The sequence below is a fragment of the Tursiops truncatus genome, chromosome 13 (assembly GCF_011762595.2).
Source record: "Tursiops truncatus isolate mTurTru1 chromosome 13, mTurTru1.mat.Y, whole genome shotgun sequence".
Classification (NCBI taxonomy): domain Eukaryota; kingdom Metazoa; phylum Chordata; class Mammalia; order Artiodactyla; family Delphinidae; genus Tursiops; species Tursiops truncatus.
This window is the reverse complement of record NC_047046.1, coordinates 72,887,448-72,906,153: the sequence shown is the minus strand read 5'-3', so window position 1 is coordinate 72,906,153 and position 18,706 is coordinate 72,887,448. Positions and strand designations below refer to the sequence as shown.

Here is an 18,706-nt window from a genome sequence, read left to right as displayed (position 1 = left end):
ACAGTCACCGTCAGATTTGGGGTATCACATGAAAAGCAATAGATTACAGGCAAAACCCCAATTACAGATTTCAATTCATCCACAGAAGTGAGCATCCCAACCCAGCACAGGCCGTCTACTGCTGATAAAGTTTCAAAAATCCCCCAGGAGCTCATTCCATCACGTTTTACTTAATCTTAATTCCCTCCATTATGTTAGGGAAAAAAACCACTCTCCAGGCAGAAAAGTGCAGTGTCCCTTCCATCTCCCTCCCCAGTCCAGTGGTTTCGCTAGTTAAGGGAATGCACAGCTGTTTCCTAATCAATACTCAGCCAACACAGTCTTGCAAATGGCTGTGGCAGCTGAGAAAGGCCTTCCACGAAATTACGCCCAGCACGTTGACAACATGGACCCAAGTACGTGACAGAGCCCGGGGGAGGAAGGCCCTCTCTTTGGCAGCCAGGCTAGATCAGGGTGGACAACAGTCTATGAAGAAGTGCTTTCACTGGGGCTTCCTTGGTGGCGCAGTGGTTGAGAGTCCGCCTGCCAATGCAGGGGACACGGATTCGTGCCCCGGTCCGGGAAGATCCCACGTGCCGCGGAGCAGCTGGGCCCGTGAGCCATGGCCGCTGAGCCTGCGCGTCTGGAGCCTGTGCTCCGCAACGGGAGAGGCTGCAACAGTGAGAGGCCCGTGTACCGCAGGAAAAAAAAAAAAAAAAAAGAAGAAGTGCTTGCATTAATGTGCACGAAGCCCTGGATGGTAGAAGGATGGAGAGTTTTAGGAAAATGGACAGTCACAGCCGTTACTAAAGATGAAGGATATATAAATACACAGACTGCTTGCGGTCTTTACAAGGGGCCCTTCCACTGTAGGGGAGCTCTTCCTCCTCCCTGAACCCCCAGAGCACTCCATCTTATGATTCGATTATGCTCTGTATGTATTAAAGTGTGTGTGTACTTGTCTCTTCTTACCCACTGGCCTGGTCAGCTGCCTGAAGCCAGGCAATGTCCCACTTGCCTTTGCATCATAAATGCCAAATAACCAACAGGACACAAGTCAGGGACCACAACACAGGACTTACAATAAGAACAGGCCTTGACCCTGCTCTGCAGACAACTCACTGCCTCTGAGACCCTCAGGAAGTAAGGGGATCTCTCTGGGCCTGTTCCTTCCTTCTGCCATGGAGGCCAGCAGCCAGGAAGAGAAGGAAAGGGAAGAGGATGAATGAAAAACTGGAAAGGGAAGGAGAGGGAGAGAAAGAAAGCAAAGGAGAAGAAGGGAAGAAGAGAGGGGAATCAAGAAACAATCAATGTCGGAAGAAACAAGGATCACAGCTGATCTTAGGCAACTTTCAATGGAAGAATCGGCCTAAGTGATTTGTAGACACCTAGACTCTTTCCTTGTCAGTATTTACTACATCATTCCTCCTTTAAGTCTGCTTTAAATCACTGAGAAGTTGTCTTTCATATTTTATGAAAGTATTTAATGATTTTTTTCTTGTACTATCTGTAAAAAATCATGCATTCCTAATAAAAATAACTATAAGAGGATCACAGTAGGATTTCTACTCAGGCAACAATAAACATACCCGTGAAAATTCACATTAACCATAAATCCATCATCAGCTGCTAAGACACCCTCAGCATATTCACCCACTCTGGGACACACCCAAATACTTCAAAGAATTTCGTTGGGAAAAACTACTGTTGAAGATGAAACAAACACTTATGGTTCAATAGGAGCTGAAGAATAAATCACTTTCCAGGGCTTCCCTGGTGGCACAGTGGTTAAGAATCCGCCTGCCAATGCAGGGGACACGGGTTCAAGCCCTGGTCCAGGAAGATCCCACATGCCACGGAGCAACTAAGCCCGTGTGCCACAACTACTGAGCCTGCGCTCTAGAGCCTGCTAGCCACAACTACTGAGCCCACGTGCCACAACTACTGAAGCCCGTGAGCCTAGAGCCCGTGCTCCGCAACAAGAGAAGCCACCACGATGAGAAGCCCGCGCACCACAATGAAGAGTAGCCTCCACTCACAACTAGAGAAAGCCTGAGTGCAACAACGAAGACCCAAAGCAGCCAAAAATAAATAAATTTTTTAAAGTGCATTAATAAAGAGAGAAAGCAACAGAAAATATCATAAATAAAAGAATAAATCACTTTCCATGCACTTATGTCTCAGAAGTCACATGTACTTTTCTCTAGATGGTTTGCTTGGCCTAGAGAGAACACTCTGGGCCACTTTTCTCCCAGATGGGTGCCTGCAGGACCAGACAGGGAATAATGCACCCCCGGCATCAAAGTACAACACTTCTAAGCATATGATGACATGAAAACATCTATATGAAGTCAAATCTAGCGAGAAAGTTTGATATTATGATTTTCTTTTTTAAATGAAGCTGAACTGTAAAATGTGGGCAATGAAAAATCCATCTGTCAGACAATATACCCACTTAAGAGTCCACCCACTTAGGAATAATCCCTGAATGTCACCGTGTTATTTATTTATTTAATTTATTTATTTTTGACTGCGCTGGGTCTTCATTTCTGAGCGTGGGCTTTCTCTAGTTACGGCGAGCGGGGGCTACTCTTCATTGCAGTGTGTGGGCTTCTCATTGCAGTGGCTTCTCTTGTTGCGGAGCACGGGCTCTAGGCGCGCGGGCTTCAGTAGTTGTGGCTCGCGGGCTTAGTTGCTCCATGGCAAGTGAGATCTTCCCAGACCGGGGATCAAACCTGTGTCCCCTGCACTGGCAGGCGGATTCTTAACCACTGCGCCACCAGGGAAGTCCCTCACCAGCTTTATTTTTAAGCATCATACTGCCTTTATAAATTGAATACTCACAATAAAACCACCATGAGCGAAGCGTCCCTATGATCTATCTTTACCAGCCATGATGATCCAAGTCTGTACACCACTTTTTAGAGAATTCAAAACATAGACTCATGAACCACCCCCAAAACCCCACTGGAGTCGAATGGGCCTGAAAGGTGGTTTTTTAATGCCACCACTTATCCAAAGCTGGGATCCAGCCTCTGGATGTCCCCAGTGGTGGCTGGGCTCTGCCTAAATCCCTCAACCCTTTCTTTACGGCTACATGGGATTTATGTCATTTGCCCTCTCCTTATGATTTTGGTGAGCAAAAGACGTCATCCAGTTTCACACCATTCATCCTAGAGGGCAGTCGGTTCAGGAACAAAAAGAACATAAGAGAAAATTCAAATACTCAGTGGGTGGGAGGCCCAGAACACACAACCACAAGAAATGATAAAAGGGTCACCACGTGAAACACAACTTGCTAAGCGACTGGCAGTTCACACTGGCAGTGCAGCTGGCAGGCATTCTGATGAATACTTGGAAGATTAATACGTGATTCGTACCATCTCCCTCCTGTTTACACACAACAGGGACCCGCCTGCTTCATGGACACACAGGTGCTCACATATGGCGGCGACAGCAGCAGCATTAAATCTTATCGTCAATGGTAGGATGTCGCCCACCACACTGCCGTTATCTTTTCCTATCTGCATAAAGAAAGCAGAGTGAAGGCTTAGAAAACCCCAGAGAGGAACTTCCACATCTGCAAGCCCCCCAAGGAGTCCAGAAGACATTCCTGATGCAGGAACAACTTTTTCTGTGGACATCTAGGCATACCTGCCCCCACCCCCCCTTCCTCCTAACGCCTAAGATGTATACACTTTCTCTTTAGGGAAGAAGATAAACCCAGATGAACTCTTTGGGGTGAAGTACTGGGACACTGTGGAGAGGTAAGAGTGAATTAGCAGCAGTTTAAAAACATATGAGTCAGCTCTCCTAGTTCACCTGAAAGAATAAGGTGAAAATGCACAGCGGGCATAACAGGCCAAGTGCAGCGGCTGCTGAAAGCACATCGCATTGTCTGAAACCCAAGACCATAGTGGCGGTGAGTTCACCTCTCCGGGGCTGTATAATCAATGTAATAAACACCGCTGTCTGTAACTTCACACTTCTTTTTTGGTTTATAGAAATGTTTGTCATGCCCACAATCACACCGTCCTATTACTACCCTCACCCTTCCCACATTCTGGAAGGCAAGAGTGAATTTACCACTTGGGGGGAAAAATGCTTAACTCCTGCTTCATTTCTCCGTTCTATCAAGTACAGAGAGAAATGTTTATGTTTGAAAGTTTTCTTTACTTTTGTTCACCCCAATTCCTAAGTAACTGTTTTAAAAATAGATTCTTCTGCTTAAAAACATTACAAAGATAAATCTCAGTCTTCTCGTTTAAAAGATAAGATAAAAAGATCTCATTTTAGCTTCCCTTTCCCTCAACAGCTTGACTTTCAAACAGAATTAGTTTTAGTTATTGCAACAATGTCTTTCATCTCATTTAAACCCTGTAAAATACAGCTTCCTTCAAAGGCACTAACAGTCTTTTAATTTAAAACTAAACCCCCTATAAATAACGTATAATTCACTAACAGCATTTGTGCTTGATGTATAAAAGTCCTTTCACCTTGAAAATGTCTGGGGGGGGAGGAATGCTAGGCCTGTTTATAAAAAAAGAAAATCAAAGAACTCAAGTCTGTCACATGGTCACTCTATTCCCTCCTATGACACAGACAAAACACTTCCTTTCCTACCAAAGTCTCTTAAAATTATAGTAAGCTATTTCATCTTTGCTGGTAAAAGTCAAAAGTTATCAAATCAAAAGAAAAACTTACGAAAAACCCATTCACCCCTTAATCATACTTCTTACACTTTGCAATAAGAAACTGTTCTTCATGAAGGCACTTGTCAATTTCCAACTAGAGGATGATGGCACAGAAGCTCCCAGTCATAAAGTAACCACTGAACCCAACTGCAAATAATCCCCAGATACACGCCTGCAAAATGAATACGCGAAGGTCAATGTGACCGGTGACAACACATCGGCTTCCCCATGTAAATGGAGAAACTAACATTTTCTTTAATGAAAATCAATAAACGCTAAGTCATAATAATCCTAAAGAAAAACAAATCCAAGCCTACAGATCGCCTCAACAGCATTACACAAACTTTTCAAAGAACAACCATGATAATCCAAGGTCTGTTATCCTTCTGGGGGACTGTATTTGTCACTGTTTTCTGGCACTTATCTGGCCACTGAAGCCCTTTTCGAAGAAGTAATTCAACAGATTATTCTAACCTTCATTTCTTCAACTGTGCAGTGTTCTTATGTGTGTTGATATTATGCAATGCTTCACATTCAGTTTGCTGCTCACAGGAAATGACTTAGCACCCTCAGGTTTCATGTCTTCAAAGAAATAAGCAGGGGGTTGGTTTCTCCCGGCCTCTACCTCCCAATCCCTGCCTTTCCCCTCATACTAGTACACACACACCCTTGGGCTCTTCCTTCTTCACCAATCCCTTTTCACCTTTAGCATTTTCAACGCCCTCCATCATGACATCTCTTCAACCACAAAAGAGAAAAAGACATCACATCTCTTTTTCCCCAACTGACCATTTCCTTCTCCCTCACTTCAATCTGAATTGCTTATCAGGGAAAAATATTTTCTCACTGCAATTCCATCCCCAACAGCAGGTTCAGTTACACAAATCTGCTTCATGCTTCTTTGCTCGCTCTTCCTAAACCAGCTGGGAAACGATGTCAGTTTTGTGGAGTTTAAAACAAAAAACAGAAACAAAACAAAACACCTGATGGGCTATGTCTCTGCCTCAGGGCTGCTCTCTAGGGAAGGGTGGGGGATGGACAACGAGACTGGGCCCCAAAAACTGGCAGACACTTAGGTCTCAAAAAAATAATAACTAAAAAAAATACACAAACACACACACACACGAATGGCTACGTGCGTATAGCTTTGAGGGAAAAAATAAGCAATAATAAATGGAGCTATGGAATCTCTTAAATACATGCTAGTTGAAGGCCCCATACAAGTGCCAAAACGCCAGAGAGAAGTGTTTATTTTATCTCCATCCTCCACATTCATCAGGCCCTGGGTGGATCTGGACGGTAAGCCAGGGCACCATGTAGGTCTGAGGCTCCTCTCCAGCCACTGGGAAGAAGTGTGACCCAGGACCACAGAGCGCCCAGCCCCTCTCAGCTTCCAGCACTGGCGGGCATCCCCCCCACTCCCTGCACACCACCTGCTGAGGCCAGAAGAACTTCACTTTCTAAACAGCCCCCACCAGGTTAGCTGCTCACGTGTAAAAAGACAGTTTACACATAAGGTGAAAAGGAAAGAATATACGTTTTAATTCTGTATGAGTTAATAAGAAATTAGTAAAGGCAGCTGCTATCGTCCAGAATAGATATCTTCTTGTTTCACTGAATCCTGATGGTATCAATATTAACATACAGATACTCTGGCCAAGGCCGTGTTTTCTTCTTCAGTTAATACCTAATATTCCTGACTTGAAAAACCACCGATGTGAAAGTTCAAACTGCTTCTGGAAACATAAACACAGAGGCACTGCATCAGGGCACAACCTTGGGAAAGACAAGAATATATCCAGCCCCTGCCCCTCCCTGCGGGTTATCCTTCACTTTTCCCTCAAGGCTACACCAACAAGCGCCTCCCCTTCCCTCCTCCACCCACCCTTCCTCCCACAGGAACAGAAGCAAATGGTCCCTACAAACCTCAGCCTCTTCCAGAAGCTTGACTCGCAGTTCTTGGCCTACTCCTCGCATCACTCCCCCCAACTCCAAGCACTCACAGGTCAAACGAAAGCTCTGCAGTAAAAAGCTCCTTTGCGTTTTCCACATGGTTCTGCAGCTGTCAAGGGTACCTCCAGAGAGGACTGCAGCAAATCCCCGCTCCTCGTGCCCCAGGCCGTCCTCTGTGTCACTCTGCCCCACCACCCTCTCTTTTCCTTCTCCTTAACTCCCACCCTGCCAGGGGACAGAGGCTGTTTTCCAACCTTCCCCTGGTACCTACTCCACACCTCCTTCTTTCCACAGTCAGCTGCGAAGACAACAGGCAGGACCCCTCCCCACGGTCCGCCTGCCCCTTCAGACCCTGCCTGGTCCGCACAGCTGGCCTTTCCCAGCTGGTCCTCACTGGGAGGTTGCTGCCCGGCTCCGGGGCTTTTGGCCACTCCTATTACCTCTACCTACTGGCTAAAGAGACGTCCCCCAGCCTCAACCTGGAGACCCTACCCTTGTGCTCTGTCCATGGGCACGCTGCCCTCACAGTCAAGTTCTCAGTCGTCGGGGAGACCCTACACCGCCCAGCTCCCTCCCCACCCCTTTGCTACCCACTCGCCTGAAACCACTGTAAGATCCAGGCTGTAGGGGGAAACGTGGAGGTGACAGAACTGTTCTGTACCACAACTGTGGGGCTGGATACACACGTCTATGTCTTTGTCAAGACCCAGAGAGTTTTACTGTGTGTAAACAAAAAATAAAAGCAATCAGGAATGAGGAGAGGCCCAAAATAAGAGACCAAGTGTAACAAAGAACTAACTATATCACAAGCAAATGACGTAACACCCATGCTGAAGAGACCATACGGAGGAAAAGAACCCACCCAAGTAACTTTGGAAAACAAAACCTTGACTGTATACTGTAAGGTTACAGAGAAAGGGAACTGTACACAAATAGTGTCCTCCACTTAGTTGAAAACTGCTGAAATTTGAGTAAAGTCTATGGTCTAGTTAGCATTATACCAATGATAATTTTTTAGTTTTGATTAATATGTTATAATTATACAAGGTGGCTAGGGAAAATTGGGTAAAGGGCACCTGGAAATTCTTTGTATTATTTTTGCAATTTTTCTAGAAGCTAAAATTATTCCAAAATAAAAAGTTAAATGAAAATGCATGCGTTCATTTAATAGTGTATAGCTACTAAATGAAATAAAGCGAGTGCCTCACAGCTAGAAAACACTCCAAAAACGGTCCATTCCCATTCTTTGTTGCCTTGTGCTGGTCCTTGTTGCCTGTGGTTCTTACTGCCACTGCCTTTCAGCAGAATTTCATTTTCCAGCCATCTTGTCCTCTCGTGGACCCTGCAAGCACTGCTAGAAGCCCCTCGGGTTTCCCCTGACTCCCTGGCTCTTCCCCTCCTGGGTCCCGTCAGACTCTGTCACCTACCTTTGTCCAAAGGCAGCCTCGGCCACCCCTGTGGTCACAACAATCCCATATATTCACAGAACTCACACACTTCTACCTACAGCCCTAATTCTGCCTTCAGAGCCACCTTTCCAATTGCCAACTTTATATGCCACTTGACTCTCCCAACAGGAGGTCAAACTTACACTAAAGCCCTCCTTCGTTTTCCCTCCCAACCTGTCCCCCGTCCAAGTCCTATCCACGTTGTCCATGACACTCACCTCCACTAGGAAAACAGTAAAAGCCCTTCACGTGCTGCACTTCACACACTGCGAAACACAGACCCCAGTTTTGAAGGACCTTACTAGGCTTTTCACAAACGCAGCACTGAAATACATAGAGTAAATGCTGAATTTTTCTACGCTGAACAGATTTCTTTCTGCAGGACAGCCTCTATTACGCAACAAATATTGTAAGTCTCCAAAAAGAGGGATGCTATAGTTCCCAAATTTTGATCTAACCATAGGTCGTTTTTTCTGATCTGTGAACACAAATGCCAGAATGATTTCCCAGATGGCTGCACCAATTCTGTTGCTGCCACCATGCATTAGAGTTACTTTAAGCCCACCCTGCCCCCAACTTTATAAATATTTATGACACACAATGATGACTTCTTATACAACTTCTACATTACTAGAAAGTTTAAACTTTTCCTAATACGGTTTGCTTACTAGCTGTAAAAGAAATATTTGTTCTGTGACTGATGAATGAATGCATGGAGGGAGATGATGAATTTCCTATTTACTTCTCTCTGCAGCTCCATGAAATCACTTACCGACCTACGTTCTTGTCACTTAATAAGCAAGAGCATACAAAAACCCATCCATACAGTTGCCTAAAATAAACTAGTTTCTATGGACAAACCCTGGTGAAGAGAATGAGCTTTAATGTCCCAGCGACAACACACAGACAGCGGGTGTGAGGCCCAATGTCCCTCCCAGCACTAACGTTCCCTGTGCTCTCTCTGGCTTCTTTGTGTTGGAAAGTTTTCCACCTAAAAATGGAGATAACAGCATACACCCAACCCCAGGGCTGTGCTATTTAGATATCTAGAGGGAACTTTGTCATGATCAAATACACTACACAAAAAGCACAGAGAGCATAACATTCAAACACGGAGGGCAGGTGGTCAGACATTTTCAAGGCATGTTCCTACTCTTTTCATCCCACAACCAGACCAGAGACCTGCAACCACAGCCAGGAGACCCGTGTGGCTGACAGGTTCCTCGTCAGCGTCTGGATCTGAGCAAGAAAAGAAAGGAGCCTAAGTGGGCAGCACTCTCAGCAGGGGGGCTGGTAACGAGGGGCTAGGGGTCAAAGGTCAGGGGCTCACCCTGTCCAGCACAGAACCCACAGGCTGAGGCGTGAGCCTCAGTCGGGATCAGAATTAGAGGCTGAGGTGCAAATGACCCAGCAGGTCAGAACCAGGGGGGTGGACAAAGAGATGCTCAGACCAGAGGCGTGGGGCACCGCCCTCACTTGAGCTCCGCAGCGCCCAACGGACAGCAGAACTATGGACTAGCAACTCCATGGTGGGCAAAGCTTCCCACGAGCAGCGGCAGCAAGCTCGGCAGCCACAGCTGAAAGGATTCTGGCTGCTCGGTGCCCTGCAGAAGACGTACTGTCCTCCAGATGCAGGGCAGGCCGGGGGTGAGACCTGCCTTCTCCAAATCCTCAGGACCCGCACGAGTAAGTTTTCCCCACGGGAGATCCAAGAATTTTATCAAGCTCTAAGTTTTGAGTCTCAGTTAGTAAAATAAAATAGAATAAAAAACTGATTAATAGGGCCTCCCTGGTGGCGCAGTGGTTGAAAGTCCGCCTGCCGATGCAGGGGACACGGGTTCGTGCCCCGGTCACGGAGGATCCCACATGCCGCGGAGCGGCTGGACCCGTGAGCCACGGCCGCTGAGCCTGCGCGTCTGGAGCCTGTGCTCCGCAACGGGAGAGGCCACAATAGTGAGAGGCCCGCGTACCGCCAAAAAAAAAAAAAACTGATTAATAATTAATGTGATGTGGGGAACAGAAAAGAAAATGTGTATCTCTGTTTTGAGACAAGGAGTAAAGAAGAATATTCACTTCAGCTTACAGCCCCCCCTCACACTCGATAGCAAGACACATGCTCAGAAGGTTCTCAGGCAGGGTTTCCCAGGAAGGACAAATACAGAGAAGAAATTACATCCGGAAGATGTGAATTTTATATCATTCCAGTTGCCTACACTTTAATTAATCTTCATTTAACTATACCGCTACCCTTGGCATTCTCTACCATCTAAGCTGCACCTTAAATTGGGGAATGATAAATGCAAGCCTCTAGCTCCCAGGTCCATTTTATTTCAGCTGCTTATTTTGCCTTGATAAAACCAAATGCACAAAATTTAATTTTAATAGGTTTTTAACTATCTCCCTAAGGTTCATGAATCTGTAAAATTCTTGTAAAAACTGTATTAAAAGACAAATCACAGACCAAAAATATCACCCACCCAAATGCAATCTAAATTTGTAGCCAGATTCCTATGTAGTGTTGATACTAGAACACAAAACACGTTTTTAAAATATATAAAAGCAGCTTGATTGCCCATCCAAGGAATAATTTTGTATTGATCTAGGCTAAAATTCTGACAGCTATAAAAACCAGATCTGGGGACTTCCTTGGTGGTGCAGTGATTAAGAATCTGCCTGCCAATGCAGGGGGCATGGGTTCGAGCCCTGGTCCGGGAAGATCCCACATGCAGCAGAGCAACTAAGCCCATGGCCACAAATACTAAGCCTGCGCTCTAGAGCCCGTGAGCCACAACTACTGAGCCCGTGTGCCACAACTACTGAAGCCCGCGCACCTAGAGTCTGTGCTCCGCGACAAAAGAAGCCACCGCAACGAGAAGCCCACGCACCGCAACGAAGAGTAGTCCCTGCTCGCCGCAACTAGAGAAAGCCTGGGCACAGCAACGAAGACCCAACGCAGCCAAAAATTTTTAAATTGATTAATTAATTTAAAAAAAAACAGATCTGGGCAACCATATGAAAAGATTTGACAGGAAAATGAAGAAATGAGTCATGTGAGGTGAACCCAGCACTGGGGCAGATGCCTGGCAAAGACCAAAAGTGAGGACAGCCAGCACCGAGACCTGGGTTTCTAACACTGCTCTCCACTAGAAAAAGAGACCAGCGCTCCTTGAAGAAATGGCCAATTCCAGCACTGGGCAGGAAATGCACAAAATGAGCCTGGAGCATTCTGTGGTGCCAGAAATTAAGGAAGTGCTCCAAAACAAGACAAAAAGAAAGGAAACAAACTGCATTGAGAGGAGCATGTCAGAGGGACACAGAGGTGAACTGAAAGAGTTCCCAACGGCTCAAGCTGTTACAACACAAGCAACAAATAAAGCAATACTGGGTTGTAACCTGAAATATAAAATAAACATCCATGAGTCCGTACTGATACAAATGATTGAATAAATGGGGAAAGGCAAACAAATCTGTGCAGAACTCCAAATAACTTAGGCAGATGCCCTACCCTTACGGAGGCGAAGAATAATCCCACTCCTTAAGTGACTCTCCTCCAAAGACGACGGTACGGAAAGGGGAGAGAAAAGAGTAACTCCACAGTGGAAAGGCCTCACCAACACTACCTGAGCCAGGTGACCAAGGGCAACATCAACAGTGATAAGTCATATGGATAGTATGTCCCCTTGATGTGACAGAACAGCACGTTATCCCAGAAACACATCACACCCCAGCCTAACCACAGGGAAAACAGACAAATTCCAACTGAGGGACATTCTACAAAATTACCTGACCAGTCCTGCTCCAAACTATCAAGGTCACAAAAAACAAGGGAAGTCTGAGGAACCGTCACAGCAAGAGGAGTCTAAGGCGACACGGTGACTAAATGCAATGTGATCTCCTGGATAGGATCCTGGGACAGAAAAAGGACACTGGGTAAAAACTGAGGAAATCTAAATAAAGCATGGACTTTAGTTTTTGTTTAAAAAGTAAGAGAGATAATGAATAGTTAAGAGAGTGGGGGAGTATTAAAATGCAAAGAAGGGAGCTGGGATGAGCAGAAGTTGGGTACTTCTATCCTTTTACTCCCAAAGAACGTTGGCGAATGGCATTACAAACAAGAAGTAATTCCTAAAATGTTTAAATAACAGCTCTGCATATGTGGAGATTAATTTTCCATTTTATCCTCTTACCAATAAGCTGCCTCAAGGTCAGCCACTGAGCAATCAAAACAGCTTAGCAACTTTTAAACCTAAGTTTATTAGAAATAGAATTTCTAAAAGTTTGCATTCCCCATGCTTTCTTGCACACAAAATGATGGAGATGACCGTTTGCTACTACAGGCAGCCCCAGCCTGTGGCCAGAGACAATAAACGATTTATTCGGTTTCTCTTTATGCCCCAGGTGGGCAGCTGGACTACTGAATCACTCACAGTTAGCCGTATAAAACAACAGCCTATGTGGGGACTTCCCTGGAGGTCCAGTGGTCAGGACTTCCACTGCAGGGGACACAGGTTCAATCCCTGGTTGGGGAACTAAGACCCCGCATGCCACGTGGCGCAGGCAAAAAAACAAACAGCCTGAAAAATAAGTCCCTCCTAGCAATTTGGTTATACAGGTCACGTGGAAAGAAATGAATCATTTACCCCTCTTGTCATCCTTCAGGTGTCTTCTAACAAGGCCAGCCTTTCCTTTTTTACAATAACAGCATAACTGGGTTTTGCCATTTCAGAAGTTAACAGCTAAAATGGGAACTACTGTTTCCCTTTAAATAAATTATAAGCAGTATAAGTTCCCAACCAAATATTAAAATCCACACATATCACGAAGCCAATGTAATTAACAGCCCACATACAGGAAAGCAAAGCAAGGTACGCATTTCATTTGTTAAAACTGTGATAAAATTTACCATCTCAAATATATACATTTACTTTTTATATGAAATTTTTCTCTCTCACCAAGTCCTGTATCTTTTCCTTGGCAATGTTACATCCATGCTGAACATAATCCCTGTCACTCCTCTCACTGTGGACCATCCCATCTTACACCTAGAAAAACACAACACCCCGTTCTCTATGCTCTCATTCAGAATTGCCAGATTAATCTTTCTAAAACTACACTTTAATCCTATCTATCACTCCCTTCTATTAAAAATCCTTGAACCAGGGCTTCCCTGGTGGCGCAGTGGTTGAGAGTCCCCCTGCCGATGCAGGGGACACGGGTTCGTGCCCCGGTCCAGGAGGATCCCACGTGCCGCGGAGCGGCTGGGCCCGTGAGCCATGGCCGCTGAGCTTGCGCGTCCGGAGCCTGTGCTCCACGACGGGAGAGGCCACAACAGTGAGAGGCCCGCGTACCGCAATAAAAAAAAAAAAAAAAAAAATCCTTGAATCACCTTCCAAATTAAGTCCAAATTCCTTGGCCTGACACCAAAGACCTTATTCAATCAGAGACCAACCACTGTTCTCCTTGGGTGGGGGGGTGGGGGACACACACACACACACACACACACACACACCTTTCCTCCTAGGGCCATGCTATTTCTTAACCTGGAATCTCTCTCTCTCTCTCTCTCTCTCACACACACACACACACACACACACACACACACACAGACACACACACACACACCCCTCCATTAGCCAAGGATGAAGAACCCATTCCTCAGGTTTTTCTGAAGAAAGAGCCTTAATTTCCTCATCTTTCAAATGAGAACTAATAACAACTTCCATATCATAAGACTGCTGTATTTAAGAAAACAATATGTATGAAAAGAACCAAACACGTAGGCATTAAAATGCTATTTTCTTCCTCTTTGTCTCTTTGTTAGAATAAAACAAACTAGGGGGAAAGAAAGGAAAAATGAAGAAATGTTCTTGAGACAAGAAAATGAAGTAGTTTTGAGGTGATGATGGTCTGACTGGAGAAAAAGGAGGAGGAACATTCTTGGGTACTTACAGAACGATGCCCTGGCTCTTTATCACATCTCATTTCATTTCGAAACGCTGGCCCCTCTCCTAGTGTAGATGTGCCTCCAAGGCCTGCTCTCGGGATCACCCACTGGTGGGTCACCTGGAGTTCATACATTGAAAAGAATACCGCTTCCTCTTCAAGGGCAGCAAAAGGAAACCATAAACAAGACCAAAAGACAACCCTCAGAATGGGAGAAAATATTTGCAAATGAAGTAACCGACAAAGGATTAATCACCAAAATTTACAAGCAGCTCGTGCAGCTCAATAACAAAAAAACAAACAACCCAATCCAAAAATGGGCAGAAGACCTAAATAGACATTTCTCCAAAGAAGATATACAGACTGCCAACAAACACATGAAAGAATGCTCAACATCATTAATCATTAGAGAAATGCAAATCAAAACTACAATGAGATATCATCTCACACCAGTCAGAATGGCCATCATCAAAAAATCTAGAAACAATAAATGCTGGAGAGGGTGTGGAGAAAAGGGAACACTCTTGCACTGCTGGTGGGAATGTGAATTGGTTCAGCCACTATGGAGAACAGTATGGAGGTTCCTTAAAAAGCTACAAATAGAACTACCATATGACCCAGCAATCCCACTACTGGGCATATACCCTGAGAAAACCGAAATTCAAAAAGAGTCATGTACCAAAATGTTCATTGCAGCTCTATTTACAATAGCCCGGAGATGGAAACAACCTAAGTGTCCATCATCGGATGAATGGATAAAGAAGATGTGGCACATATATACAATGGAATATTACTCAGCCATAAAAAGAAACGAAACTGAGCTATTTGTAATGAGGTGGATAGACCTAGAGTCTGTCATACAGAGTGAAGTAAGTCAGAAAGAAAAAGACAAATACCGTATGCTAACACATATATATGGAATTTAAGAAAAAAAAATGTCATGAAGAACCTAGGGGTAAGGCAGGAATAAAGACGCAGACCTCCTAGAGAACGGACTTGAGGTTATGGGGAGGGGGAAGGGTGTGCTGTGACAGGGCGAGAGAGAGTCATGGACATATACACACTAACAAACGTAGTAAGGTAGATAGCTAGTTGGAAGCAGCCGCATGGCACAGGGATATTGGCTTGGTGCTTTGTGACAGCCTGGAGGGGTGGGATAGGGAGGGTGGGAGGGAGGGAGATGCAAGAGGGAAGAGATATGGGAACATATGTATATGTATAACTGATTCACTTTGTTATAGAGCAGAAACTAACACACCATTGTAAAGCAATTATACCCCAATAAAGATGTTAAAAAAAGAAAAAAAAGAAAAAAAAAAAAACTACAAATAGAACTGCCATATGACCCAGCAATCCCACTACTGGGCATATACCCTGAGAAAACCATAATTCAAAAAGAGTCATGTACCAAAATGTTCATTGCAGCTCTATTTACAATAGCCCGGAGATGGAAACAACCTAAGTGTCCATGATCGGATGAATGGATAAAGAAGATGTGGCACATATATACAATGGAATATTACTCAGCCATAAAAAGAAACGAAATTGAGCTATTTGTAATGAGGTGGATGGACCTAGAGTCTGTCATACAGAGTGAAGTAAGTCAGAAAGAGAAAGACAAATACCGTATGCTAACACATATATATGGAATTTAAGAAAAAAAAATGTCATGAAGAACCTAGGGGTAAGACAGGAATAAAGACACAGACCTACTAGAGAATGGACTTGAGGATATGGGGAGGGGGAAGGGTAAGCTGTGACAAAGCGAAAGAGAGGCATGGACATATATACACTACCAAATGTAAGGTAGATAGCTAGTGGGAAGCGGCCGCATAGCACAGGGAGATCAGCTCGGTGCTTTGTGACCACCTAGAGCGGTGGGATAGGGAGGGTAGGGGGGAGGGAGATGCTAGAGGGAAGAGATATGGGAACATATGTGTATGTATGGCTGATTCGTTTTGTTATGGAGCAGAAACTAACACACCATTGTAAAGCAATTATACTCCAATAAAGATGTAAAAAAAAAAAAAAGGGCAACAAAATTTCAACTCACAAAGCAACTCACTACGTCTCTGACTGCCCTATAACTCTCTCTTAATTCCAAAGCTCTGTCCTCCAGTCGAGGATAACCAAGGACTAGCTGCGGTCTCACCTGCTCCCTGCCTAACCCTGGGCCAACCCACACCTCTGGACCATGTTCACACGCTGACTGACAGGTCACCAGAGCCCAGCTCAGACCAGGCCCCCCCCAGAGGGCTGAGCGCCAGCCTGAGCAGCCATAACACGCCATGGGCAGATGAACGCCATGCTGGGAGTCCAGCATCATGCCCCCAGCCAGGAGCCCCCATCCTAGAGAAGCAGTGTCCAAGTCCTAAACCAACACCAACAAGTCACTACACCAACAAAAGCTAGAGAAAAACAGGAATGCAGACCGGGCTTGGAGAAAAGTCAAAGCAATCGTGGGCTAAGTGCCCCCCATATTGTAGCAGCATCTACCTCGTAGCCACCTAATTCTCTGGAAAGATGAGATCCCTTTCTTCAGGGAAAGAGGAAGGCAGGCAGTCTTGGAGGTGGGAAAGGAGAGGACCACAGCCTGGCAGGCTGTGAACGCAGTGCGTGAGGTACAGAACCTGCAGAGGAATCCTGGAGTCCAGAAGAGATGGGGGCAAGGCTCCCTGGCAGCTGCCCCAAGGAGAGGTTAGTATCCACTGTCAATCCCAAAGGCCATGAGAACTTGTGACCCTGTATTCATCACCATTTATAACAGGTGATGTTGTCTGTCTGTGTGTCTGTCTTCTCTACCTCACTGGCTCAGTCAGAGCTCAAAAGTCCATTTTCTAAAACTGCCCAAGGGCAGGTGTTGACTGACTAGTGAATGCACGAGAGTGAGAGCTGTTAAGTGACTGAAAGTAATACCCACTTTCCAAGCTCAGAGCCTCAACCTAGAAGGTACCTGGGGGCCTGGATTCAGAGGCTGACCTGCCAGCTCCAAGTCACCTACCCCATACAACCACTATTCAGACACTTGAAAACTCCAGAAGCCAAGAGAACTTGAAGGCCACTCGTCTGGGCTTGGCAATTCCCAGCTCTGAAAGATCAGAGGTTCCGGTCAAGCAAGGGCATTAAACAAGGGAATTAAAAAAGGCATTAAACAAGGGAATTAAAAAAGGCGGGGGAAAAGAGAGAGAATACAAGGAAAATTCCCACGTCTGTCAAAGGGTACTTCAGTCAATCCTCAGAATGCAGAAGCAGAGAAATGGGCAGAATGCTTTTATATGTTAATATTTTATACATGGCAAGAACTTGCCACGAAAGAAAGTTGACTGAATTCATGAGTTTCTTACCCTTCCCTCCTGAAATCCTACAAAGATGACATTAAAAGTATTTTTAGAAAGATAAAAATAGCACATATAGACAGAAAGTCGATATGCGGTTGCTTAGGGCTGGAGAGTTGGGAGAACTAGGGAGAGACAACTAAAAAGCACTGTATTTTTGTTTTTATTTTTACTCCATTTTATTTTACTTTTTTATTATTTTTTAAAATTGAGGGACTTACCTGGTGGCACAGTGGTTAAGAATCCACCTGCCAATGCAAGGGACATGGGTTTGAGCCCTGGTCTGGGAAGATCCCACATGCCGCAGAGCAACTAAGCCCGTGCGCCACAACTACTGAGCCCGTGCGTCACAACTACTGAAGCCCACACACCTAGAGCCCGTGCTCTGCAACAAGAGAAGCCACCGCAATGGGAAGCCCGCACACCACAACAAAGAGTAGCCCCCGCTCACCACAACTAGAGAAAGCCTGCGTGCAGCAATGAAGACCCAAGGTGGCCAAAAATAAATTTTAAAAAAAAATTTTTTTAATAAATAAATAAAATTGAAGTATAGTTGATTTACAATGTAGTGTTAGTTTCTGGTGTACAGCAAAGTGATTCAGTTCTACATATATATCTATTCTTTTTCATATTCTCTTCCATTATAGGTTAAAGATATTGGATATAGTTTCCTGTGCTGTGCAGTAGGACCTTGTTGTTTATCTCTTTTGTATATAGTAGTTTGTATTTGCTAATTCCAAACTCCTAATTTATTCTTTCCCTGCTCCCCTTCCCCTTTGGTAACCATTGGTTTGTTTTCTATGTCTGTTGAGTCTGTTTCTGTTTCGTAAATAAGTTCACCTGTATAATATTTTAGATTCCACATATAAGTGGTATCATATGATATTTGTCTTTCTCTGTCTGACTTACTTCACTTAGTATGACAGTCTCTAGGGCCATCCACGTTGCTGCAAATGGCATTATTTCATTCTTTTTAATGGCTGAGTAATATTCCATTGTGTGTGTGTATATATATATATATATACACACACACACATATATATATACTACATCTACATATATATACATATGTGTATATATGCGTATATATATACATATATACATATATATATACTACATCTACATGTGTATATATATATATACATATATACACTACATCTTCTTTATTCATCTGTCAATATTCACTTAGGTTGCTTCCATGTCTTCGTTATTGTAAATAACGCTGCTTTGAACACTGGGGTGCATGTATCTTTTTGAATTAGTTTTCTCCAGATATACGCCCAGGAGTAGGATTGCTGGATCATATAGTAACTATATTTTTAGTTTTTTAAGAACCTCCATAGTGTTTTCCATA

General features: G+C 44.5%; 1 protein-coding gene across 19 annotated transcripts in view; it reads right to left on the bottom strand.

The window, feature by feature from the left end:
* The window catches only part of ZNF532 (zinc finger protein 532), a 109,025-nt gene that overhangs the window by 59,637 nt on the left and 30,682 nt on the right, over positions 1–18,706 (bottom strand). For 13 of the 19 annotated variants that reach the window (XR_002176796.3, XM_019937135.3, XM_019937141.3 and 10 more), the window contains 2 exons: positions 6,600–7,345; positions 6,361–6,409 (listed from right to left, as the gene is read on the bottom strand). The exons of 4 other annotated variants lie outside the window; for them this stretch is intronic. Coding sequence is in view for 12 of the 15 variants with exons in the window: in XM_019937135.3 (XP_019792694.1) it covers positions 6,361–6,409; positions 6,600–6,725 (175 nt within the window). In the remaining 3 variants the exon portion in view is untranslated. Of the gene's footprint in view, positions 1–3,359; positions 3,504–6,360; positions 6,410–6,599; positions 7,346–18,706 lie in introns of all 19 variants that reach the window. 2 more of the 19 variants (XM_019937149.3, XM_019937148.3) reach the window with 2 other exon arrangements.